The 13,492-nt window shown below is 40.4% G+C and overlaps 1 protein-coding gene across 1 annotated transcript in view; it reads left to right on the top strand.

The window, feature by feature from the left end:
* Positions 1–13,492, top strand: part of LOC110952376 (steroid hormone receptor ERR2-like) — a 61,166-nt gene that overhangs the window by 19,730 nt on the left and 27,944 nt on the right. The window contains exon 3 of the mRNA XM_022195890.2: positions 204–320. Coding sequence (XP_022051582.1) covers positions 204–320 — 117 coding nt within the window. The remainder of the gene's footprint in view (positions 1–203; positions 321–13,492) is intronic.

A 13,492-nucleotide genomic window follows, 5' to 3' on the forward strand; every position in this document is an offset into this window, starting at 1 on the left:
TGTCCCATCAAAACGCCACTAAAGCCTCCTCTCCTTCAGGGGAGTCACAGCGGGTCACCTTGGGACAGATGTGGAGGAGTTCACGCACACACCCACGTGTTGTTGGGTCTTTTATTGTCCTTTTCTGCGCAATCTTTCCCAATATAAATGTTTTCCTTGTTGCCGATCACAGTGTAATGAATTTATTTCTGAACCTCCTGCAGGGAATATCGAGTACAGCTGTCCGGCCACCAACGAGTGTGAGATCACCAAGAGGAGACGAAAGTCCTGCCAGGCCTGCCGCTTCATGAAGTGTCTGAAAGTCGGCATGTTGAAAGAAGGTGAGCGCAGATTCTTCTTCTTCATCTTCTCGTTTCTGTTGGTTGTGTTGGAGCTGTTATTTATTTCACCTCAGATAGTTTGTGGGATCCACCGCTGGACCAAAGTACGGATTCAACATGATATTGATTTGGATGAACATTTTCATATTTTGACCTCTACAATGGAAACAGTTCTTTTTTCTATATTGTATCAATCAACCTATTTGGGTTTTTAGATAACTGCATTTTGAATAAAACAACTGATAATTGAAATACAACTCTTAAAATCACATACCCTGGCAGATTTTATAAAATACATACCATTCTTTCATAAAAACACGAACAATCAGAGCAAAAAAGTTTTTTATGGTCAAACATATTTCCTAAAAAACAAAATGGACAATATTTCATAAATTTATGAGCACAACTGTACTTTTGAAAACAGTCAAGTCCAAAAGAAAAGTTTAGATTTAGGATAAAAACAGGTGCGTTTTCATATATAATTTGTTTAATCTGCTTCTTACTGTTGCATTTCTCAAACAAAATGTTTATTTCAGATACCTGATTACCATCTGTAGATATTTTATTATAAGAACATTTCTTTCAAGCACTGAAAAAAATGTATCATACCGCCGTGACGACCACTTAGATCTATGAAAATATGTCACACGATGCTGACAACTTTTTCCATGATCAAACAGATTTTCTTAAAAAAAAGAAAAGGGGACAGTATTTCACGAATTTTGCCAGGGTATGTAAATTATGAGTGACATTTTAAACAGCTCTGACGAGAAAATGACATCAAACGAAAGAAAGAAAATCGATTATTCAAAATCAGATCCTAAAGTGGAATTTTTCTGGCTCTGATTTTTATGTCTAAGGATAGTCTGACCACCAACCCTAAATAAAAGGATTTTTTTTTCCATGGTCAAACATATTTTCTAAAGAAAAGGACAATATTTCCCAGATTTTACTAGGGCATGTAAACTTACGAGCGCAACTGTAATTGTTAGCGACATTTTAAGCATCTTTGTTGAGAAAATGACAACAAACGCAACAAAGAAAACTGATCATTCTTTTCAAAATCAGATCCTAAAGTGGAATTTTTCTGGCTCCGATGTTTAGGTTTGTTAAGAATTAAGCTCTCTTCTGATGATTTATTTCTTTTTTTTTAAGTGTTGGGTTAGGATAGGGTAAGAAGTATCATGCCTCTAAAGCCCGTGATGTGGACACTGGCACAGGGTCATGTCGTGTTATATTTTGTTCTTTTTTGGTGAGTATTTATATATCTTTAAGGGAAATTGCTCTTTAATTTAAAAAAAGAAAGGAAAAAATAAAAAGAGCCCATAAAAGATCATCTTTAATTTGATTAAAGAAAGGAAATTTGAATTAAATTGTAGTTTTTCTATAACCAAACATATTTTCTAAAAAAATAGGAAAATATTTCACAGATTTTGCCAGTGTGTGTAAACTTATGAGCACAACTATAATTGTTAGTGACATTTTAAGCATCTTTGTTGAGAAAAATGACAACAAACGCAGCAAAGAAAATCAATTCTTTCTTTCAAAATCAGATCCTAAAGCAGAATTTTTCTGGCTCTGATTTTTAGGATTGTTAATATTTAAAGAATTAAGCTCTCTTCTAAATGTTTTAAGGATTTTCTGTTATCCTAAACAGCAGTGTTTGCTAATAGTCCAAGGTTTTAACACAGGAGCTGACACTTGTTCGGGTGAAATAAAAACGCCTCTCTCTCTCGAGTCCGACTGTGATTCAGCTGTGGGATATTAAAGCTGGCGGTGGCCTCGGGGAGACACCGGTGACATCACCTTACTTACCTCTCCTCACGCCGCCGAGCCTCCGGGTGTTTAACTCAGACGGGTGGGAAAAGCTGCTGAGCTGGATGTTCTTACGACGACCGAGCGAGATGTGTAACAGTACTCTTGAAAAGCACAGGCTGTTCCCCCGAGACTCCGCTCTCCCCCTGGGCTCTGGGTGTCTCTCTCTCCCCCTCTGTCTGTCTGTCTGTCTGCCTTCCCCTCTCCTGCCTGCCGTATTGATCCACTAAATGCTTTCCGAACATCCCACCTCACTTCCTGCACGTGTTGTTTTTCCTCCAGCGCCAGGCCCCTGGGACTACAGAGGGAAAATCTAGCCGATAGATTTTTTTTTTTTTAACCACGGGAAGAGAGTTTTTTTGGCATTTGTGTGTTTAGCTAGACGAACTTGTCTACAGTGATGCATAAAGTCTGTACTTTTTTACATACCGTAGAGAGAATTGTCAAAAGCTGTGCTCAGTTGGGGCTTTGCTGCACCTTTTGGGACAGACAAACCTTAAAAATGTTCCTGAGAAACATTTCTTTGTGTGACCACGAAATTAGCTACAAGAAAAGCACTCAGAGAGCGCAGTCCTCCTCCAAGGCTGTTCATTCCCCCATATGGCACTGTCAGAAATGCAGCATTTTCTTTTTTTTTAGAAATGCAGCATTTGTTTATTAGTTATTAAGCATAGAATGTGACCATTTAATACAGATGTACCCACAACCAAAATGACCTTGCTCTGAGCACAGGCAAGTGTTATCCATGTGTACGTTATGTATGGATACCAAATTACGTGTCCTAAATATGTAGCAGGCAGCTGGAATTGATGGGACTCAGAAACACCCCCACAATTTAATCAATTGTTCCTTGTCTAATTTCCAATGGATAAGTCTCAGTGAGACCACAGTGATGGATTTGTAGTAGGATCACAATCATGTGATCATCAGCAGGCAGCTGATGTAGTGTTCACTTGTTGTCATGGTTACAGAGACGCCGTGCTGCTATCTCTCAATGATACAGAAATCTTTAACAAATCCGTGCATCCAGACTATAATCTGCATCACTGCCAAAATCTAATCACTTGGTCCTTGTGTCATTTCTGACCTTCTTTGAAAATTTCATCCAAATCCATTAGTCCATATTTTGAGTAATGTTGCTGACAGACAGACGGATAAACCAGTGTGGATCGTAGCATAACTTACCGCGTTCCTTGGTGGAATGATAATGTTTGTAACGCGGTAAACCAGACGTACAGGAGAATAATACTGATCTCTTGAAATACCTAGCGTACACTGTCAGCAATGGCAAACTGATTAGAGTTTCTGGTTATTCAACAATTCTACAGTTTCATCTAACGGAAGCTTTTCTCCAAAGCGACGTACATCTGAGAGTAGATAAAAGAATGAAATAACCTGGCTAAGAGCCACAAAACAAATTCAAGTGTGAATTATGTGTGTTATGCTCAGAAAATCCAAAGATCGGTTCTGATTTTATAGTTTCTGGTGTTATTTGATTGATTTTTTTAAGATAAAACTCCTTTCAAACTCGATGAAAGGTTTTGGGGTTCAGGATTAAATAAAAGAAGCATTGAAATGTCGCTATTTTACAAGTACATACATTTTAATTTTTTACAGACAGATATATAAACAGTACTGAAGGATTTATAGAAATAAATTAAATGAAAAACAATTAACTCAACACTCACTCAAAAGTTTAGTTGACAATTAATATCATCAAAGTCGTGTCTGTGTTTTATTTCCGATGGGAAATTATTAGAGCTCTGATATCATTAACATCCCTCCACAGAATAGAAACTGCCTGAGACTCCACTAGATAGCCTCCAACGTTCTGTCCCAGACTAAACATACCGTATCGAGTTCTGGAGCTCAGCCTGCTGCCATCCGCGCTGTATGATATACTGTATATCCTGATATAAAAAGAGCATCTCAGGAATTTGCTTACAGGCTCCACTTAGCGGCAAAACAGTTACACGTTTCCTAAAATAAACCCATCGTCATACAGTTTTGTTATGTTCTGCCAGCAGCAGTTAACTGTGCTGGTAACACCAGATTGTATGTCAGGCTCTCAGCTCGCTTCCACTGGTACGACGTCGCTGTGTTTGTTCGTCTCGGGCTGGAGGGCCTTCCATTGTGTTGGTGTTACGGCACTATTTATACACACTTCCTGATGTCTTCATCCCAGCCCAAATAACTCACTCCGAGCCTTTGACTCTGAGCCAGAAAGGGGGAAAAAATTGCCTGAGAAATAAAGCTCAGACTATTAAGCGCGTGCTTAAAGGAAAAATAGCGGGGTGTCATCCATGGAGAGTCGAGCTAAGCCGCTGATGTGGACGGCCGGCGTGAGGGTGATGCAGCGTCGTGGTGCGTGACACAGTAGGTGATTCTCTGAAAGTGATGGCATTCAATTAAAAGGAAAAAGGACATTTAATCATGGCGTAGTGCTGCAGCGTGGCCTCTTGCAGACTTAGAGGGGACTTTGATCGTGTAATCAATGAGGGGACGGAGGCCTGCCCTACTTCCTGCTATGAGATCCCCACATAACAAGTGGCTAAGGGCTGGTCATGGAAAATGAATCATCACCCAGTGTAGTCTGACAAAGCTGTTGAACTACCACAAGGTTTCTTAAGGTCATTTCCTATAACTGGTGTCTGATGCCTAGAAAACCACATTTAGCAAATATCAAGCAGCTGCCCATTAGATGGCCACTTTATTCCTCTGATCGGCACAAACTCCTCCACAGCTGAGTATAATGTCAACAATTTCAAACATAAGGGACTTGTGAGTGAGAACAGAAGGTAGATTAAGAAATACCAGCAGCAGGTTGGCGTAGTTGTGAGTAAAATCTAGAAAAAGTATCTACAAAGACACAAAACATTCAGTTGCAGGTATCTGGAGCTGAATAATCTACTGTTTTACTTTATGATCAAAACAACTTGTCAAGGTCTAGAAATGATTTAAAATTTATGGTTTTACAAATTTATAATTTGCAGTTGATGTCTTCTATGTAACTTTTACACTTTGCAAAGTCAGCCGTATGTTTAACATTCCTGTAACTGTGAGCGCTAGTGAAACCAGTATTGGATGTCCTGAATCTTCTTGTCTCTATTTTGAACCGTATATTGATTGTTTTACTGTTCAGAGTTCTTTTTGTGGAATACTTTGCTTGACTTATGAACCTTTTGTCATATACTGCAGTTTTGTTACTGGTGTCAGATTAACACTAAGTGTCTTGTGGCATTGATAGTTGTTTAGACATTTCTTTTCTTCTAAAACAGCCTCAAAAAAATGTTGAAGAGGTGGAAGAACTCTCTGGACTTTCAGGAGACTGATGTTTGTGTCGCATCTCCAACGACTATTATTTCCACTTACACTGATTCTGATACTTAAGTCTTCTTTTCACTCACAGTCTGGTTAAGTTTAGGCACCAAAACTGCTTGAATGAATTTAGGGAAAGATGGTGGTTTTGGTTTAAAAATGTCGTTACGTGGCATCAACCGCATGTTCCACAGCAAACTTCTCATTTCCTGAAAACGAGTTACATCGATGACACCAATGGAGAACGTTTAGCTGTGGATTTATGGTGGACACTAAAGGAAACCCAGTGGCTCCTGATGAAGCTACAAGTGGAACCAGCCTTGAATACCTATTTAATCTATACTATAGGTCAAAAGTTTGGGGTCACCCAGACAATTTCATACAATCTATTTTGTTAACTAATGCAATACAATTCATAAATGTGGCTTCAGTGTCCAAATACTTTTTGGCGCCTACATTTGAAACCTCCCTATTTAGTTAAAAATATTCTGTTCTCCTGCTCTTAGCTTATAGAAATTGACCAAAATAAGAACGTTGTGTAGTTATTCCTTCGTACAGTGCGAACTTCTCACGCTCACCACAACCCACAGCTGTGCTTTTACAGCACCGCAGCGTCCTCAGAAGTGCTGGAGATGCCGTCAGGACTTGATGTTGTGATCAGTTGTTCTGAACATATCTGATATTTCTCTACCTCGTGCCGAGCATGCCGGCCTGAATTATAAAGTACCAGCTGCCAGGGTTTTCAGCACCATCGGTGGGTGGGGAAAACCCCTCCTCTGTGCACCACCTGCCACGAATCAGCTGACTGCTCTTCTTCTGTGCTGCTTGGCGGCTTCAGGTGTGTTTGGAGTCCGGCGTGGGTGCTGGCAAATCTGAAAAAGCTGCTCAGCATAATTTAGCTGAGAGGAAACACGGCTTTCACCCTAAAGTATTTATTATATGCCCCCTATACCTCCATAATGCCTTCTGAATTATGCTCATGGGTGCAGAGTTTTGTAGGAAATCACAGTCTTGATTCCTGCTGTGTCACACCTGGATGAGGTGTGTGAATGGTAGCAACTGTCTGAGGAAGCCATCCTCGCCCGGTGACCCCTTAAACGACCAGCTGAGGCCGATAAAAGGTCACGGATCCAATGGAAAAACTCTCACGTAATCACAACTCGCGGAAGATATGGTGACACTCACTAGTGCCAGGAGTCGCTGCTCACAGCTAATAGCGGCGCTAATACCCCGTAGCATTACTGTGTGGTGTTAAATGATGCAAGAATTTTCTGGACTGAATGAACATTTTTGAAGTTGTCTTTTGAGGGTTGCTTTTGTTCTTCTCTGCTGAAGAATTTATTTCTTTTCACTTCTTGTGATTTTAGAGAGTTAAAATCTTTGTAGGTCATTGAACGCATCGTCATGTTAACAAATTAGCGTGTTTAAAAAAGCATCGAAACAGAAGCTCACAGCCCTGTAGATGTAGCAAATTTCTGAAATGAATGAACAATTATGGCGATCCGAATAAGTCTTTGCTCTTTAGAAGTTCCTGTTTGAGGATTTGATGTTGGTTTAGTGTTTCTGTGGCGTATTCTTTGCTCGTGGGGGGATTTTCTACCACCGCTGTAATGTGGTGGATGAATACAAGCTGCCAGAGTATTTTGGCAACCTACACCGCTGTCTCGCCCTCGCCCGGCCACAGATAGGGATCAGCAGTCTTTCTCCGAGCGAACGTGGCTACCAGGGTAATGTTACAGCCTTATTTTCCTCCAGCCACATACACAAAAGATTAGTAAAGCCATATCCAATATCACAGACTGTCAGGTCCCTTCCCAATCAATAGGCTTAGATCAGAAACCAATCTATACCATGAGATTACATCATCAAAATAAAGATATACCCAAAACTCTCTACTGAGCGTCTTCGAGGGCGATAAATTCAGATCTAGTTCTGCCCTCTGACCTTTCTTGCCACTTGGTTTGTTCTTCAACCGCAAACTTGTCAGTGCAGCAGCACATGTGAGAGGCCTTGTTTGCGTTTTCGGGTGTCAGAGTCGCTGGCAGGAAGTAATCACACAGTGTAATATGACTGCAGGTGTCATGTACACGGCTGTGGTCAGTTGAACTACCAGCAAACCACAAAGTTTCCTAAGGTTATTTCATATAACTGCTGTCTCATACCTTGAAAACCAAATTTAGCAAATATTAAGCAGCTGCCAGTTAGTTAAATGCAACTGCAAAGATGGCCATTTTATTCCTCAAATCAGCACAAACTCCTCCACAGTTGAGTATAATGTCAACAAATGCAAACATAAGGGACTTGTGAGTGAGAACAGGAGGTAGATTAAGAAATACCAGCAGCAGATTTGCATGACTGTGAGTAAAATCTAGAAAAACAGGTGAGAAACAGCATCAAGAATCACCTCACAGATCAATGACTGTTACACTGTTAGCTCAAATGCTAATAAAAATGAGAACATTGGATATAGGTACAGATGGAGGCTTATACAGTGAAACCGTTCATAATCTGTGATTAGAAGAATAAGTAGGATTAAATTTGCAAAAGAACGTACATGGAGTTGCATTTGATACTCAAACCTAGTCTACAAATAAAGCAAACCTAAAGAAATCCACTCCAAAAAAACAGTCGGAGAAAATCTGAATTTAAGGTTAGCCGTCCTAAAGCTGCCAACTGAATGTCACAGAGCAGGCGTGTCAGAGTCATTTTAGGTCAGCAGGTTGACATAATTGTGAGTAAAATGTAGAAAAGCAGATGAGAGACATCAAGAATCAGCTCACGGATCAATGACTGTTACCACATGCATGTCAAGTATAGAATAGTCATTTACCACATTAACAATGTCTAGTTGATTTGATGTTATGTTCATTGAAAAAAATTGCTTTAATTTCAAAAATAGAGACATGTCTAAGTGACCCCAAACTTTTCTGTTTATTTTACGCACCTTTTCACTGTTTTAATTTTCTCGCTCTGATGAAAGGTGATATTTTAGCATTTTTTTAACATGCCTTTGTTCTGGTCTTCTGTTTTTCTAACTCACATTGCATATATAATGTGTACACCTCACCTCTTTAATTTATAGTTGTGTTTTCTTGCTTTTCTTACTGTCTTCTCGGTGTAAACACTGCCTGCAGTTCAACCGAGAACTCCCTAAATTCACATCATGTTTGTTGCACTGTTAGCTTCACGGTTGAATGTTTTTGTTTTCACAAATCCAATTAGAGCAAATGTTTAATTTTTATGATTTTTTTTTTAAATGAGACACATAGAATAAAGAAATTTTGATAAAATTTCACGATTTTGAGCTTAGACTTGATTTATTTTCATTTTAAATTATATGTTGTACACTGCTGTTCAAAGGTTTGGGGTCATTCAGACAATTTCATGTTTTCCTGTACAACTGACATTTTTTATTCATGTGCTAACATAACTGCTCAAGGGTTTTCTAATCATCAATGAGCCTTTCAACACCATTAGCTAACACAATGTAGCATTAGAACACAGGAGTGATGGTTGCTGGAAATGTTCCTCTGTACCCCTATGGAGATATTCCATTAAAAATCAGCTGTTTCCAGCTGGAAGAGTCATTTACCAAATTAACAATGTCTACACTGTATTTCTGATTAATTTAATGTTATCTTTATTTTAAAAAATGCTTTGCTTTCGAAAATAGACATTTCTAATTGACCCCAAACTTTTGAACAGTAGTACAGATTATCCAATCTCTCTACTGAGCGCACATGTTTGAGGGCCATAAATTCAGATTTAGTTCTGCCCTCTGACCTTTCTTGCCACTTGGTTTGTTCTTGAACCACAAACTTGTCTGTGTAGCAGCACATGTGAGAGGCCTTGTTTGCGTTTTCGGGTGCCAGAGTCGCTGGCAGGCTGCAGCTGAGAGTCGTCGCCCACCCAGAGGCTCTTCGCCGGCCTGTCCTCACTGTCTGGCAGGTGATAGATCAGACACGGAGGCGAACACGTGTTCCTCTCAAGGAGGGGATTCACCGAAGCGCTGACCGCACATCACACATTCATGTACACACATGTCATATGCGCGCCCGACAACAAGCGACATCAGAGCTCGAGGTGCAGGCTTAGTTTTTTTCCGCTCCCGAACAATTTGTGCAAACGCCACAAAACGGGCGTAATACACCGGGGGGATCCTGAATCGACCCGGCCGCTCTCCAGCCTTGCAGATGTTTTCGATTACAGCCGCGTTTGTGGTCGTTGCGGCTCTGTAACACACACTAATACCCCTGGTGGACACGCCGGCTCAGATTTATGAAAAGTGTGATGAAGAGAGCGATGCCAGTGTGAGCGGGTTGCAGAAGAACAACTCCAGCTTTGTCTCGTCGGCCCATCGGGGGTTCAGAGCAGGTGGGGCAGCGTCCTCGCACACATTTTTTTTCCTCCCCTCTGCCTCTGCAGCCCACCCAGACTCTGTGCGGTCACACAAAAGCCGCCCCATGCCTTTTAGCCGGCCACGGGCTCGCTGGCCTGCTGGCTCGGCCTTCAGAGGTAGCTGTGGAAGGGCAAAGTGCCGGCGCTTTGTGGAGGGCGAGCGGCCGTGCAGGAGGACGGGGGGGCTGCATCCCTCTGATTTTTCCCAGCTAAAATAGGGAGCTCCTAATCTCCCTTTGGCAGCGTTAGCCAGCCAGCCAATTCTGACACATTCTCTAGAAAGAAGCGCCTCTGACAGGTGAGGGGCTGAAAATAGTTGCGCGAGACACCCACACACACACACACACACACACATATATACACAGATGCACACATGTTCGTGTAGTAACACACGATCTGACTGCATCAGACACGCTTGTGTGATAGAATCTGTTCTCTCCGGAGCTTCTTCTGTATCGAATGAATGAATCTCACATGTGTGGGGCGTATTTATCACTTGGACAGCAGTTTTTTTTTACTGCTCAGTCTTCTTTTCTGGATGTCGGCGCGCTGTGAATATTTTTCCCATTTGGACATGTTTGTGAGGGATTCAAAATTCAAGACCTTTATTATCCACAAACACAATTATAGACAGCATAAATGTATTGAGCAGCTGTTCCAGACTGAAACAATAATATGAATAATAAAAATAAAGAATAGAAACACACAGGAAATACATATATATATATATATCTGAGTGTATAAATATACAGATAGATCGATAGAAATAAGCAAAATAAATAAATAATTAATGTGTAGTGCAACAAACATATATATATATAAAAGGCCAAAAAGAGTTTTAACTAATACTACATTTTAAGCAGTTATAATTTATCCCATTTCTTGTCCAAATTGTCCAACCGGCTCCTTTGTCACACAGTTAAACTGCTAAATTATTCACAGGTGAGCCAAAATTTGATAAATAGTGATATTTTTATTTGATCAGTAAGGTTTCCTCTGTCTGGAAATGACAAACGAGACACAAAAGACAGTAAAACATTGTGTTAGAGATGTTAAAATTATAAATTATAACCATTTCATGTTGTTTTTTTATAAATTATAACTAAAAATGCCGTGTTCTCAGTAGTCTATCACAAATATGGCATGTTAAATAAAAGGAAAGATGTTTTTTTCATATATTATTTCATTCCTTGCAGCATGAGGAAGGTGGTTTTACATTATGGTGGGTCCTTTTTTTTTATAGAATTTGCAGAAAATTCAGTTACACAGCCCACAGTGCACAAATCCATATACAGTTCCATAATCCAAGTTTATTTTTATGCGGGCAGAAAAGATAAATATCCAAAGAAAATATACAAATACATTGCAACAAATCCTGTAATACCAACATTAAAGTGACTCTTTAGTGACGGATTAATGATTTAAATATCCAAGAGCCAAGGAATTTTGTTTATGTGGACAGAAAAGATAAAAATCGGAATAAAGAGCAAGTAATGAACACAAAAAAAGAATAAAATAAATACACGCATATTAGAAAACATCGCAGGAATTTGCTTTAAGGTTCTCCGCGTCAATAAAGACGGTGAATGTGAAAGGGAAGCCGGGCTCCGATGTAAATATGCCTTATCATCTTTCCACACACACGTCGTATCGTTGTGTCTCAGTCAGCACTAAGTTACCGATTCACAACGTCCAGCACACACATCTTCTACCCTTTAGTCTCGACCTCCTCAATCCATATTTAGGCTGTCGCAACCATAAAAGAAAAAAAAAAGAGATGCTCCCTGTCACAAGCTGTCCTCTGGACCCGCATTGTCTTAAAGCTCTGGAGGCTGATGTGGTTTTTTGGGTGAGGAATGAGGCGATGACGTGAAGCCCCCCTTCCTCCTCTGCAAGGGGCCTCATCCAGCTGTCTTGTTGTGGTCAGATTCTCAGTACTGTTCCGTATCACATGGTGGAGGAGATAATCCCACGCCGGTCCCATCAGGCGCTGGCCGGGAGGAGAGGAGGAAGAGACAGAGGCAAGAAAAAGTGAGGGAAAACTCATTCAGCCCCCAAAAACAGCATCTTCTTCTGCTTTTTTTTGTTGTTGTTTTTTTATTTGTTCGCCCCAAGTTGCTCCTTCTTCAGCCTTTCTTTCCCCCGCTCTCTTCTCTCTGCCCTTCCTCTGCTGTTTGCAGCGCCACTAAGCTGTAAACTGAAACTGGTTAGCGCTGAGCTCTTAATTCTTGTCAGCGTCTATTAATTATGGGCCAGTTGGATGTTCCAGTTCAAACAGCCCCCGCGGATCTTGGAATTCTAACTCCGGCTGTTTGGTCACTTGTCGCTTGTCGCAGCCACATGACCCTGCAGCCCACAGCAGGGAAACCAGTGTGTGTTTCTCTGTGTGTGCTGCAGCAATCCACCGTCAGTTCGCCGGAAAAATATGTTTGGTTTATACCTTTCAAGATTAAAGATTCGGGATTTTTATTTGCCATTTGAACACATAAACAGACAGTTTAGGCACGTAGGAATTGTTGCGCGGGGCTTTCTTGGAAATTGAGTTAAAGAACGGACAACACAACTGTCAAAGAATTTAATAAAGACACTACAAGAATGATATAAAAGGTAAATAAAAACAGAAAATAAGAGAAACAGATGCGGCAGCTGAGGTATGAAAATGCTTCAATTGTCCACACACACACACACACACACACACACACACACACACACACACACACACACACACGCGCACACACGCGCACACACGCGCACACACACACACACACACACACACACACACACACACACACACACACACATACAGGGTGTCCCAAAAAATTTGACATCATTTCAAAGGCCAATTATTTTGGCAATTCTTGTTGAAATACCCTCAAATTTTCACAGAATGTATAGAAACAGATCAAGATTTTATATTTAATGTTTTATTTTTGTTCTGTTTTCAGGTTGAGCCGTGCCGTTCACTCAAAAAGAGAAGTCATTTTGCATCTTTTAAGATGCTCACACACAGTCACTAAAACTGTGCAGCGTGCCTTCAATGTAAAATTTGGAAAAACTTCACCAACTGGCAAATAAATTTGGATTTGGTACCAAAAATTTAAAGAGGAAGGCTGCTTATGAAAGGCTAAAGGATCTGGTAGACCATCATCAACATATTCCAAGACGCAAAATGACTTCTCTTTGGGAGTGAACGGCTCAACCTGAAAACAGAACAAAAATAAAACATGAAGTATAAAATCTTGATCTGTTTCTTTACATTCTGTGAAAATTTGAGGCTATTTTAAGAAGAATTGCCGAAATTACTGGCGTACGAAATGGTGTCAAATTTTTGGGGATATTAGGGCTGGGACTTGAATGCATTAATTAAAAAGTAACACATTTATTCGCACTTTTCTCGGTTCCCTAATTTCTGCCACACCGGTAACACTGATGAACTCTCCAGCCCAGTAGGTGGCGGTAATGAACCTAGAGTGTGTTTACCAGCTGTGAAGAAGACGCACTGAGTGAATCAGCGCAGAAATATTGAACTAACATGGCGCCTTGGTCGGAAACTTTATTTTTTATTACGAAAAGTGTTCTGCGAAAAGCATTTCTGAAAGCATTTGAGGCGAGAAACAAGCTGCTGAATCGGTCCTGGTTTT

This window comes from Acanthochromis polyacanthus, chromosome 16 (assembly GCF_021347895.1).
Source record: "Acanthochromis polyacanthus isolate Apoly-LR-REF ecotype Palm Island chromosome 16, KAUST_Apoly_ChrSc, whole genome shotgun sequence".
NCBI lineage: Eukaryota > Metazoa > Chordata > Actinopteri > Pomacentridae > Acanthochromis > Acanthochromis polyacanthus.